Below are 14,334 nucleotides of genomic sequence, written 5' to 3' on the forward strand. Positions count from 1 at the left end.
AAGAGAATATAAGGCTAAATATAAATTCAACTCTCTTCTCACATATGGAGACTTTAATGCAAGACATCATGACTGGGGAGATCATGTTACCACGCAGCGAGGAAAGAAGCTTCTAGACTACGTTGAAAAGGAAACCCTAACTCTCTGCTCGCCATACGACTGCACATTTGTCTGTACAAATGGAGGAAGTGTTATTGACTTAGTGTTAGCCGAAGGCCCCATCATCTCAAAGTTGGGAAATCAGTGGATGGATAAAGATGTTGAATTATTTTCAGGTGCCCCAAGAAGAGGTCACTATCCGGTGCTTCAAGAAATCTGCAGAGGGATTCCAAAATCAGACACTGTCCCCAGAGTGTGTATGGACTGGAAAAATGCAGACTGGAAAAGATGGTCAAATGCAATCGAGACTAACTGTCAACATCTTCGTTCGGCCCCAGAGTTATTAAACCAAGGGGATCAGCTATGGCAACAGTTATTACATAAAATACAGGAGGCTAACCGAATGTTCATCCCTCAGAAGACAGTATCCATTCATTCAAAACCATATTGGTGTCCTGCACTTACAACTCTATCTAATGAAGCTCTAGAAGCGAAAGAAAGATTCAAGCAAAGGTCAACTCCCAGAAACAAGGCCACACTCACTGAAAGCATTGAATCATTCAAAAAAGCGCTGATTAAAGAAAAGAATGAATGGATTCGTGACAGAGTTGAAGCACTAAACACCAAAGACTGCACTCAATTCTGGAGAAAATATAAACGAGTTTTTGGGGCCAAAACTGACAACTTCATCTGCAACCTCAAAGACTGTGACTTGCTGGTCACATCTGAAAAAGATAAGGAAGAGCTGTTATTTAATACTTTCTTCACAGGAAAACACCTTCAAAACCAACCCAATGACCAAGAGCACGAAATGCATGTAAATAATGAGTTCAGTAAATTAAAGAATGTTAGCAGCAAATCTGCAAGTAGTTACAATGAAGATGATCCGCTGAACAACCATATTTCCATAGACGAGATAAAATCAGCTATAGAAAGGCAAGAAACAAATGACAAATCATGTGATGCAGACAATATTCACCCCACCATCCTCAAACACATGAAAACAAATTGTCTTCACGTCTTGCAGATCATATTTAACTGGTGTATGAGCACAGGAAAATGGCTGTGGAAATCTTCCGATGTAACATTCTTGAGGAAAGAAGGAAAATCCAGCTACATGTTACCTGGTGCTTATAGACCGATTTCCATATCATCCTACTTTGGAAAGATTTGTGAAAGAGTGCTAGATAAAAGATTGAGACTCTTCCTGGACATTGAGGGAACTCTTGATGAAGATCAGGAAGGTTTTATTGGAGGGAGATCAACAACGCGATATCTTTTCAGAATGCTGGCTAACCTTGAGGAAGTTAAACGACAGAAGCTGGCATGTATAGTGCTTTTCCTTGACTTCGAAAAGGCATTTGACAGTGTTCATCTTCCATCACTATGTGTCAAACTATCAACTCTCGGTATTCAAGGAAATATTCTTAACGTGCTGAGAAGTTTCCTGTTCAACCGGACGATATGTCTAAAAGTGAACAACTATAAAGGAGAAAATAGAAAATGTACAATATTTGGACTACCTCAGGGGGCTGTACTCTCACCTCTCCTCTTTATCCTTTACATAGCAGACATGACGCACAACACCCCGGAAGAGGTAAAAAGATATCTAAGCTGCTACAAATTTGCTGATGACGGTACACTTATGATTTCCTTTGAGAACATCTCCGGATGCCATGAAAAAATGCAGATGGTATGTGACCACCTCGGCAAGTGGTGCATCAAGAACAAGCTAGTAGTGAACTGTGATACAAATAAAACAGAGGCAATAATCTTGAAAACTGCAGCCTATAATGAAGAACAGAAACCTGCAGAATTATGTATTAATGGGAAAAGCATCAACTACGTTCAAAGTACGAAGGTCCTTGGGGTAATAGTAGATGAGGACCTCAATTTCAAGAAACATGCGTCTCAAAAACTTAAAGAATGCAAAAGAAAGTGGGGATTAATAACAAAATCAACTAACCGCAACTACGGTCTAAACGTTTACAGCCTTACTCTCCTCCTTAAGACAATGGTCCTCACTAAACTGTTCTACGCAGCACCTATTTGGCTTCACAAGTGTCTCAATCAATTTAAAAGCTTCTGGAATAAAATAATTCTAAAAATATCTGGATCAGTCCTGAACCCACAAAGGGAATTAACCGAACTTGCTCTCCACCTACCACCACTGGATGTGCAACTCGAAGCTCTCTCGGTTAAATTCATGTGCAAAATACTCACACAAGGTGACAATCTTTCAGCTACCCTCTACCAAGTTGATGAAAGCAGAATACCAAGCTTTCATGTCTTAACAATGTCACTGAAAAAGTACTTCCTTTGGAAAGAAAATAAGTCACACGGAACCAGAATGATAGACCTAACACAGCAACATTTCAAGGATCTGGCCTATTACACTCAGGCAGACATAACGAGCTACAAAAATAAGATCTGGATTGACAGCATCGAAACAAATCTGCAATGCAGAACTGTCAGTAACAACAAGGAGACCAAGATACTCGGTGTGATCGCAAAGATCAAAAACAGTGGGCTGCTCCTAGACAAAAACAACTTTTTATTCGGGCACAACACGAGTAAAAATCTGGACAGCCGAATAATGGACTACATTCACGGCAGCTCACCACTCTTTGCGAATATCCTAAAGATCATGGGTGGTGGCAGTGGTGAGGCCTGTCGTTTCTGTAACAGCTTCATTGATTCTCCCGTACACCAGCTCCTATTGTGTCTGGAGGTGCAAGACACCAGTTACCTGCAACTGAAAGAAGAGCTGGGTGGGGCAGACTCACATTCCTATCTAGAGGAAGTGTTAACAAAAAGCAGCACACAAAAAGCATTCATTAGGAGAGTCGAATTTCTTTGGGGACAAAATGATGCTCTCCAGGATTTATCCGACTAGAAAGATCATGAAATAAAGACTCTGCAAACATCTCAGAGAAATATTACCACCATAAAGAACAAAGAGGGAGTATCCTGGACCCCGAAATCCACCACTTTTCTGTACTTTCAGAGGTACCAATGTGGCAGGAAACCAGGGCTCATGCTGCCGCTGAGCTAAAGCAGTAGAGGGGATGGCGGCTTCTCTAGGATCTAACACGTCCTGAAGCAGACCAACACTATGTCCCAACGCACTGGTGTTGGGATGTCTGCCCCCGGTGCCTGTCCGGGTCAATAAAGCAGTCAAGCATCATGTATGTTATGTTGAGCATTCTCAACCAACAAATGTGGGAACTCCCACGAAAAGACCAAAACAGATCTAAAGAGACACTTAACAACATTGGAAAAATAGACTTCAATTTGTTTATATAATTTAAAAAGCGTATATTATTGCCCACGTTAAGGGGCCTGTTGATAATTTAATAAATTATTAGCTATTTTAGATTTAATAATAATAAATCTAAATCTTCAATATTGTCTGGTTTATATCGCAACTTGGGCCCTCTGTCCCCCCTTATTGAAATAACTGTTGTCTTTAATACCTCAAAGCGCTTTCTAAGATATGTAACTGAGTCTGAATATCGCTGACCCGTTGGAGATTCCATCTTTTGTACAAGCTTTTTAATCAAGCGTTGCGCTTCGACTCCCATGCCTCATGTTATCCTTCCTCTCGACCAACGAAATTTCTGCCTCCTTACATTATATTAGGATGCAGTGAAATTATCGGACTACGATGAATGGGGACTTGCCTCGCCATGGCAACATTAAAATTTATTTACTCCGTTATATTGCTTCCTGTTAATATAAAACTCTGTTACATAACAAACTGAACTGGGATCTGGCAATATAACACCTCAGCTCAGATCAATAAAATATGTTAAGTAATGTATAACTAGACTCATGTAAATATAAAGGAAGGAAAACAATTCTTTCCAAAATAAATTGCCGACCATGATTTAAATTATTGTTGACTGATTAACTAGAATGCAAAGTCAAATAACGACTCCTCATACACTTTAACATTAAAAAGACTCATTTCTCCGTGAAAAGAACAATAACGTGAGTAGCTTTTGTCAAGGTGCCTCGTAAGTCATAAGTGATTTTGAACGATTCCCCGTTTAATTTCGGTCGTAGATTGACGGATGTTACTCGTCTAAATTTCTTCGAAGTAGCGCGCGCCGCTTTCTTCTCGACGGCAAGTGCTACGAAGTAGCGCGCGCCGGGCCAGACCATTAACAATGGTCAAGTCGTAGAACGCCAACATAGTGCTGAATTAAGCAAGTTATAAATATAGACATATTTCATACGTATAAAATTGAATGTGCTTTTGGTGGAGATATAACCTGTGCCTTCATGAAATGGGGTAAGTTTTGAAAAATTTTATTTAATGCACGGTGCGGCTCATGCATTGTAGCGCGATGCTTGCTCTATCCAGAGCCCTTGCGCTTGCAGTGGCGCGCTTCTGCCTGATCCCTGCCTTGTGAAACAAACGCGCCCGCAGTGGCGTGAAAGGACATGGTTAGGTGAAGCGCGATTCGTTACTGGGCCGCACCGCGCATCTTACCTGGGGACCTCAGGCTATTATGTTCATAAACATATAGAGATTAGGCGGAATGACAGGCTGAGCGCGGCCCAGTAACGCGCATCCAATTATGCTTCTTGCAACCACAGTAACGAAAATTCCAATTTTCCAACTTCCAGGAGTTGAAACTGCTTGTATCACGTTGTGACCCCCACGGTCGTTTCACTATGGTCCTGACGATACAGGGGGAGCCGCGCACTTCGTGCGCGGCGGGTCATACAACGTATGACAAAAAACTGCTGGTTGTATTAGACCAACTTCCTTATATTATTATATGGTCATATCACGTGATCGAGACAGTTTTTCGCCGATATTCAATTTCGCTAGGGGAGAATTTTAACCCTAAACAGCTCAGATATTCGTTTTACTTTTTTTAGCAAGGTAAAATTGGACTTGGAGTCTGGGTCAGTGATTAAGGATTTCACTTGTAGCGCGATGATTTACTGGGCCGCGCCGCGCATCCAATAATGCTTCATTAGATCGTCGAGATGCAGTACTTTTAGATATGATTACCGGTCAATTAAACCATTAACTAAACTATTTTTCTGCAAAACTTAATGAAAGTAAATTGAACATTCAAACTTGTACATGGTACATTAATATAATGATGATATCTTATTCTTAATCTACCTTTCAACCAAAAAAAAACTTTATAAATAGAAATTAAATGTATCTGTTCTATACTACAACTTAATTATTTTTCAATCAAGAATTTAATTAGTAAATGCGTTTAATCAGATGTCAAATCTAATTTGCAAACAGATGTTGGAGAATATTCATATTCCAAATGTTGAGGTATTTGTACCATTTCCATAAATATTCTTAAATTCACGCTAATAGCATATTGCAATACCGTATAAATATATTTAATCTTTAAAAAGTATACAGAAATTGTCAGTCAAAATAAAAATTCAATGTTTAAGTTATGGCTGAATCATAATTTACAAGTTTTTTTCTGCTTCCAACAGATTGTGTTGACATATGAATCTAGCGACTCGGTATAAAGAAGTCGCTCTCAAACAAATGAGAATAGTTTCTGGCAAAAGGTAAAATCTTTAACTTAATTTCACTGCGAACTCTGTCTGACGTGTTGGGTACTATACACATGACAACAGTATAGTTGCCATGGTAACCATGTCTCACAGTTCTGTCTCCTCCCCGTGTCCCTGACTTCCAAAACTGCTACAACTTCTCTCTTCAAAGTAGGATAACCTGCAAGAAACGTTAGAATTAAAGAAGATAAACAGTGCCCATAATAAAAACACAGTAGGAAAACAGTGAAGATAGAAAAATCAGGACATCCTGAACTAACCTATTGTTAGCTAATTCTTCATGTTTGCTCTGATCTGCAGAGTGTTTAGTTTCACGTTCGTGTTGCGCTACAAGCTGAGTGATTTGAGCTTCCAGTTTCTTGAGGGATAATGCATGTTTCTTCTTACTCTTATCGTAGGCACTGAGAGTTAGTAACAGTAAGACTGAGATATTTAATTATAGTACAATTGAAATGCTGATGATAAGGAAGTGTCCTGCATGAACTATTAGAAATATACCTTTTTCTCCACAAACCTGGTCAGGGCCTCGTTAGTTCTCTCAAGGTCGCTGATATAAGTTCCTTGTTGGGTGTGCCTCATTACCTGGTTACCTGGTTACCTGGTTACCTGGTTACCTGGTTACCTGGTTACCTGGTTACCTGGTTACCTGGTTACTAACCTGGTCAGGGCCTCGTTAGTTCTCTTAAGGTCGCTGATATAGGTTCCTTGTTGGGTGTGCCTCATTTCTGCGTTCCTAGACAGTCTCTCTATCGTCTCCGTTAACTCTGCCATCTTCACTTTCAGTTTCTTCTCCCTCTTGAGTGCCTCAGACAACTCCATCTCCAAAGTAAACTCCTCTGGGTTAGGTTCGCCAGTGTTCCTAGCTTTCACTTCTTTAGCTAACCTGTAATAATAGGTGGTAACTAGGTGATAACTAGGAGGTAACTAGGTGGTAACTAGGGGTAACTAGGTGGTAACTAGGTGGTAACTAGGGGTAACTAGGTGGTAACTAGGTGGTAACTAGGGGTAACTAGGTGGTAACTAGGTGGTAACTAGGTGGTAACTAGGAGGTAACTAGGAGGTAACTAGGTGGTAACTAGGTGGTAACTAGGAGGTAACTAGGTGGTAACTAGGTGGTAACTAGGAGGTAACTAGGTGGTAACTAGGGGTAACTAGGAGGTAACTAGGAGGTAACTAGGAGGTAACTAGGATGTAACTAGGAGGTAACTAGGGGTAACTAGGTGGTAACTAGGAGGTAACTAGGGGTAACTAGGTGGTAACTAGGTGGTAACTAGGAGGTAACTAGGAGGTAACCAGGGGTAACTAGGTGGTAACTAGGAGGTAACTAGGAGGTAACTAGGGGTAACTATACTGTTTAGCTAACCTCCTTCTCTTCCTTAGTTCCTCTCTCCACTCTGTCTTGTAGTAGCTCATCTGAGTCTTAAAGCCCTGTTCTTGTAGTTTAGCTGCCTCTAAACGCAGCTCCAATGTTCTCAGCTCTTGTTGTGCGAGGTAAGCCATAGCCTTCATTTCAGCCCTCTCTTCTTTAGCGCAGTTCAGTTCCTGTAGCATCACAGCGTGCTCCAGATCCAGTCTAAGATCTGTCTTGGAGTTAGTTTTAGGAACATCGGAATCTGGATGAAGAATGCTGGTATCTAGGTCTATAATTGTGGCTTTCAGCGCATTTTTGTGTCCTTTAAGCTGCTCCTTATACTCCTTGAAGCGGAGGATCTCACTCTGAGATATCTCAATCTCTGCAGCAGAGCTGTGAGAGCCTACACTGCTAGCCCCGTTACTTTGTTTGCTGGTGTGGGTACTGTTACTCATAGTCTCCCAAACTCCTGACGGGTCCTCTAGTGTTTTCTCTAGTTTCTGGAGAAGAGACTTTGCTCTCATCTCCACCTGACGTCTGTTGTTCATGGCTCGCTTCCTCTCTATCGTCACTTTACCAGTTCCACTAGCTAGTTTAGTGTCAGGGCCTGCTTTGTTGCAGTTCGCTAACAAAACATTCTGTTCTGAGTCTGAGAGGAGGTTGAGAACTTCAGATACTTCCAGTGCCATTTCAGTGTACTTTACAGCCAGACTAAGAGCGCTATTACCGGCGTCATACTGGCCTACAAGCATACTCAGCTTATCTGCATACCCTTTACTCTCTGCTAAAGTTAGCGCCATTACATCTATCTGACTCTTAAGATGTTCTACCTTAGTGTTCTGTCTCTCCAGCTGTAACTCTCTCTCCTTCATCTTCTTGTCTACCTGAGCAGACCCGTGGCTGAATAGGGTCTTTATGACGTCACGCACTGAGTTGCAGTCCTGCAGTGCCTCTGAGAGGGACGAGGCAGTGTCCGTGTCCATAACACCTGCGTCCGCTGCTCGGGACACTTCTGTGTTTATTACTGCTTTGTCAGACAGCTGCTGTTCTAGACTCAGCTCTTCCTCTTCTCTCGTCTCTTTTCTTTCTCCTTTAGACGGGGAACCGCCTCGTTTTCTTAACTCCTGAAGGAAGAGGCGTTAAGACTTTAAGAGGAAGAGGCGTTAAGAGGAAGAGCATGTGTATATTGTGTAATAATATACGGAGGAAGAATCTATATTAACGATAACAGGAGCGTGGGAGGCACTACCAAAAACAATGTATAATGATTAATGTAACTTAGAAACCAGGTAGTAACCTAGTAACCAGGTAGTAACCTAGTAACCAGCTAGTAACCTAATAACCAGTATGTAAACTAGGAGCTCTACAAGCCTGAACATCTTTGTCCACGTCCAGGGAACAAAGCAGATCTACATGTATGATCTCGGCGGACTTGTCTTGGAGCTCACATGTTACTATGATAGCAGATCGTGCCCGTAAAGTTGCCTCTTGGGTTCTGAGCGCTTTTAGATCGAGAAACAAGATCACTATGCTGACCCTCTACAAGTCATTAGTCAGAAGCCATCTCGAGTACTGTTGTCCCCTCTGGAATTCAACTAAGCAAGCTGATATCGCTGAGCTAGAGGGAGTACAACGTACATTTACGTCCAAAATACATGGTGTGCAACATCTGAACTATTGGCAGAGACTGAAGGCCTTAAAATTGATGTCACTTCAACGGAGGAGAGAACGTTACACTATCATTCATATGTGGAAGATCCTACACAAGAAGTGTCCTAATGATGTCAACGTTCAGTTTACAGATACACTCCGTTATGGCCAGAAAGCAGTATACTGCAGTAGTCCCTAGCTTGTCAACGTCCAGTAGCCAAAGGAATCAATCGATCTTTGACAGCTCATTTGTAGTGATGGGGCCTCGATTGTGGAACATCATTCCCGCAAACCTGCACCTTATCGAGGACCCCCTACGTTTCAAGTCATTGTTGACGGAGTTTGTTACATCTATTCCGGACGAACCTCCTGTTACTGGATATTGTTGCCAGAACGGGAATTCGTTATTGAACTGGAGCGCAGAAAAGACAGCAACTTCGCTGCACGGGTGGTCAGCCGTTCTGATGACCCGATAGAGGATCTATGAAGCAACCCCAAGTAACCCAAGTAAGTAAGTATCTGGATGAGAGATGTCAAGAACTGACCTTGTTTTCCTCGCTAAGCTGCTTGATTTGCTCCTCGTAACTTTGTAACTTCCACGCTAGTTCCTCTCTAGTCTCACTCTCTGGGCCCAGTGAAGCGTCGTCAAGCGTCAGGGGCTCCTTCATTACCTTCATTACTCCCTCCAAACTACCTAGAGATAAGATTATAAGAGAAGTTGAAAAATTATTGTGCACAATTATTACTTATCTCTATTTAACATCTCTAACACAATTATAATACTTATCTGTATTTAACATCTCTAACACAATTATAATACTTATCTCTATTTAACATCTCTAACACAATTATAATACTTATCTCTATTTAACATCTCTAACACAATTATAATACTTATCTCTATTTAACATCTCTAACACAATTATAATACTTATCTCTATTTAACATCTCTAACACAATTATAATACTTATCTCTATTTAACATCTCTAACACAATTATAATACGTATCTCTATTTAACATCTCTAACACAATTATAATACTTATCTCTATTTAACATCTCTAACACAATCATAATACTTATCTCTATTTAACATCTCTAACACAATTATAATACTTATCTCTATTTAACATCTCTAACACAATTATAATACTTATCTCTATTTAACATCTCTAACACAATTATAATACTTATCTCTATTTAACATATCTAACACAATTATAATACTTATCTCTATTTAACAGCTCTAACACAATTATAATACTTATCTCTGTTTAACATATCTAACACAATTATAATACTTATCTGTATTTAACATCTCTAACACAATTATAATACTTATCTCTATTTAACATCTCTAACACAATTATAATACTTATCTCTATTTAACATCTCTAACACAATTATAATACTTATCTCTATTTAACATCTCTAACACAATTATAATACTTATCTCTATTTAACATCTCTAACACAATTATAATACTTATCTCTATTTAACATATCTAACACAATTATAATACTTATCTGTATAACCAATGATACAATAACGAATGATATTATAATTTCAATAGAGATGATACACGACTGTTTGTAAACATGCACCTAAACTACCCCCCGCCCCCCCCTAAACTACCCCCGCCCATCCCCCCCCCCCCCTAAACTACCCCCGCCCCCCCCCTAAACTACCCCCAGCCCCCCCCCCCGCCCCCCCCCTAAACTAGCCCTACCTTCACTGATCTGCTCCTCTATATCCTTCCTCTGTCTAAGATAAGCTTCACACTTCTTCCTGTACACATCCTTCAGCTGTCCGGCCTCATTGTGACTTATTTTAGCTGATCTCAGTTCACTCACTGTCTGTTCCAGCTGGATCTCAGAGCGCTCTAGATCTGACTCGGACTTAGTCAGCTGGTTCTAAAAACATGAGGTACATGATTACAAAATAAAGTAATAATACGTGGAACATTGCTATCTAAATAATTTCCAGAGTAACAACTAAAACTAACCAACCCTAACCACCCCCGGCCACCACGTAACACCCCCAACCCCCGGCCACCACGTACCACCCGGCCCCCCCCCGGCCCCCACGTACCACCCGGCCCCCACATACCACCCGGCCCCCACATACCACCCGGCCCCCACATACCACCCGGCCCCCACGTACCACCCCCGGCCCCCACGTACCACCCCCGGCTCCCACGTACGCGTAGCACCCCTAACACGTACCTTGAGACTGTCCAGTATTTTACTACTCTTTCTAGCCTGTTGCACCTCCGTCAGAATGTTTACCATTTCCGCCTCTGTTCGCGCCAGCTCCTGTTGCAGTTTGGAACACTGTCTGCACTTATCTGCTCCATCTTTAAAGAGTATGACTCGTTCTTCATGTCCAGTATACCTGGGTAGAGGGGAGGTTAGTATACCTGGGTAGAGGGGAGGTTAGTATACCTGGGTAGAGGGGAGGTTAGTATACCTGGGTAGAGGGGAGGTTAGTATACCTGGGTAGAGGGGAGGTTAGTATACCTGGGTAGAGGGGAGGTTAGTATACCTGGGTAGAGGGGAGGTTAGTATACCTGGGTAGAAGGGAGGTTAGTATACCTGGGTAGAGGGGAGGTTAGTATACCTGGGTAGAGGGGAGGTTAGTATACCTGGGTAGAGGGGAGGTTAGTATACCTGGGTAGAGGGGAGGTTAGTGTACCTGGGTAGAGGGGAGGTTAGTATACCTGGGTAGAGGGGAGGTTAGTATACCTGGGTAGAGGGGAGGTTAGTATACCTGGGTAGAGGGGAGGTTAGTATACCTGGGTAGAGGGGAGGTTAGTATACCTGGGTAGAGGGGAGGTTAGTATACCTGGGTAGAGGGGAGGTTAGTATACCTGGGTAGAGGGGAGGTTAGTATACCTGGGTAGAGGGGAGGTTAGTATACCTGGGTAGAGGGGAGGTTAGTATACCTGGGTAGAGGGGAGGTTAGTATACCTGGGTAGAGGGGAGGTTAGTATACCTGGGTAGAGGGGAGGTTAGTATACCTGGGTAGAGGGGAGGTTAGTATACCTGGGTAGAGGGGAGGTTAGTATACCTGGGTAGAGGGGAGGTTAGTATACCTGGGTAGAGGGGAGGTTAGTATACCTGGGTAGAGGGGAGGTTAGTATACCTGGGTAGAGGGGAGGTTAGTATACCTGGGTAGAGGGGAGGTTAGTATACCTGGGTAGAGGGGAGGTTAGTATACCTGGGTAGAGGGGAGGTTAGTATACCTGGGTAGAGGGGAGGTTAGTATACCTGGGTAGAGGGGAGGTTAGTATACCTGGGTAGAGGGGAGGTTAGTATACCTGGGTAGAGGGGAGGTTAGTATACCTGGGTAGAGGGGAGGTTAGTATACCTGGGTAGAGGGGAGGTTAGTATACCTGGGTAGAGGGGAGGTTAGTATACCTGGGTAGAGGGGAGGTTAGTATACCTGGGTAGAGGGGAGGTTAGTATACCTGGGTAGAGGGGAGGTTAGTATACCTGGGTAGAGGGGAGGTTAGTATACCTGGGTAGAGGGGAGGTTAGTATACCTGGGTAGAGGGGAGGTTAGTATACCTGGGTAGAGGGGAGGTTAGTATACCTGGGTAGAGGGGAGGTTAGTATACCTGGGTAGAGGGGAGGTTAGTATACCTGGGTAGAGGGGAGGTTAGTATACCTGGGTAGAGGGGAGGTTAGTATACCTGGGTAGAGGGGAGGTTAGTATACCTGGGTAGAGGGGAGGTTAGTATACCTGGGTAGAGGGGAGGTTAGTATACCTGGGTAGAGGGGAGGTTAGTATACCTGGGTAGAGGGGAGGTTAGTATACCTGGGTAGAGGGGAGGTTAGTATACCTGGGTAGAGGGGAGGTTAGTATACCTGGGTAGAGGGGAGGTTAGTATACCTGGGTAGAGGGGAGGTTAGTATACCTGGGTAGAGGGGAGGTTAGTATACCTGGGTAGAGGGGAGGTTAGTATACCTGGGTAGAGGGGAGGTTAGTATACCTGGGTAGAGGGGAGGTTAGTATACCTGGGTAGAGGGGAGGTTAGTATACCTGGGTAGAGGGGAGGTTAGTATACCTGGGTAGAGGGGAGGTTAGTATACCTGGGTAGAGGGGAGGTTAGTATACCTGTGTAGAGGGGAGGTTAGTATACCTGGGTAGAGGGGAGGTTAGTATACCTGGGTAGAGGGGAGGTTAGTATACCTGGGTAGAGGGGAGGTTAGTATACCTGGGTAGAGGGGAGGTTAGTATACCTGGGTAGAGGGGAGGTTAGTATACCTGGGTAGAGGGGAGGTTAGTATACCTGGGTAGAGGGGAGGTTAGTATACCTGGGTGGCTTCAAAGCCTGTCTTGTGATACCATATTATTCACAAATTTGTGACATCTCATAATTCACACAAGGTGACAAATTTATAAAATATATGTTTCGAGCCACATAATTAAGGTGTTATAGAGTTACTAGAGTAATCATATATCGCAAGACATAAGAACGGAGGTCAATTTCATGTGCTCCCTCATAAATATTATCATTTATAGCACAATACACACCTTTTCTTTTTCGTCCTTTTAGCATTTTTGTTGTTGATGTTAATCTGCTCAATATAGCAAGGCATATCTTACATTTCTCTATTGGTTTAACTTAGTTTCAATAATTGTACAAAATAAAACATTTATAGAAAATAAGCAGTTTGAGAGGAAAACATTTCAAAGCGAAATTTATGCAAATATGTAAATTATGACTAAAAAATGATGGAAGGGCTATAAAATGTGTGGTTTTTAAACTATCGTCTGACTATGCGTGAGAAGAATTGCAATGTTTTAAACCAAACCAAACCCTATTGATGAAAATTGACGAATTACAGCGGAAATCAAAGAAACCATGACAAAAACCGCCAATCCAAAAAGAAAAACAGAGGTTCGAGGATAGTTCTAAATAGTTTCCAATTTTAGAGATTCTTCATTGAACTTCGTGAGCAAAAGAACAAATTAGATTTATTATAGAGTTGATAACCAACAGTGCCCCCGACCTATTCTAGCTATCAGTCACCTTCCCTTTTTAAAATATACCTTAGTGCAAGAAATATAGGCGGCAAGAAATTAAGGCGATTCTGACAAAATCGCCTTAATTTCTTGCCGCCTTAATATCTGACCACCGTAATTTCTAACCGCCTTAATTTTTTTTCTTGCGATTTTTTCATAAGAAATTTTCGTGTGATTTTATTATTTTAAATTTACATGTCGATTTCGTTATTTGCTAGAATTCAATGAAATACATATTTAAAATAAATTAACTTGAGTCTAAATACATTAATATATCAATTAATATTCTCGTCTTCTCCTTCTTCATCAGAGTCATATATCTCCAGCAGCTGCAATCCATAACCAAGATGTGCATGCACCATTTAGTTTTTATGTGACCAATGTCCAATATATCGTATTTTTAAACAGATTTCTATGCTTTATAGACTGATAAAAGAATAAAATTGACACTATTTCGACCAAAACTATAACCAAATTTGCGATCAAAAATCGTATTTTTTCCGAAAAAAATATCGCCTTAATTTCTTGCCGCCTTAATTTCTAGCGCCTTATATTCTTGCCGCCTATATTTCTTGCACTAAGGTACTTCCCTGATATATGATTGTTTAACGATGACAAATTGATACGTCCTTTT

General features: G+C 41.7%; 1 protein-coding gene across 4 annotated transcripts in view; it reads right to left on the reverse strand.

The window, feature by feature from the left end:
- Positions 1–5,169: 5,169 nt before the first annotated feature.
- Positions 5,170–14,334, reverse strand: part of LOC134826495 (colorectal mutant cancer protein-like) — a 47,348-nt gene continuing 38,183 nt past the window's right edge. For 2 of the 4 annotated variants that reach the window (XM_063838876.1, XM_063838877.1), the window contains exons 5-11: positions 10,895–11,063; positions 10,399–10,582; positions 9,214–9,362; positions 7,031–8,142; positions 6,326–6,550; positions 5,928–6,068; positions 5,170–5,827 (exon numbers count right to left, since the gene is read on the reverse strand). In XM_063838876.1, coding sequence (XP_063694946.1) covers positions 5,755–5,827; positions 5,928–6,068; positions 6,326–6,550; positions 7,031–8,142; positions 9,214–9,362; positions 10,399–10,582; positions 10,895–11,063 — 2,053 coding nt within the window. In that variant the 3' untranslated portion in view covers positions 5,170–5,754. Of the gene's footprint in view, positions 5,828–5,927; positions 6,069–6,325; positions 6,551–7,018; positions 8,143–9,213; positions 9,363–10,398; positions 10,583–10,894; positions 11,064–13,208; positions 13,289–14,334 lie in introns of those variants that run through there. The other 2 variants (XM_063838878.1, XR_010161706.1) reach the window with 2 other exon arrangements.

Source organism: Bolinopsis microptera, chromosome 2 (assembly GCF_026151205.1).
Source record: "Bolinopsis microptera isolate Bmic1 chromosome 2, MBARI_Bmic_1.0, whole genome shotgun sequence".
In the NCBI taxonomy this organism is placed as follows: Eukaryota; Metazoa; Ctenophora; class Tentaculata; order Lobata; family Bolinopsidae; genus Bolinopsis; species Bolinopsis microptera.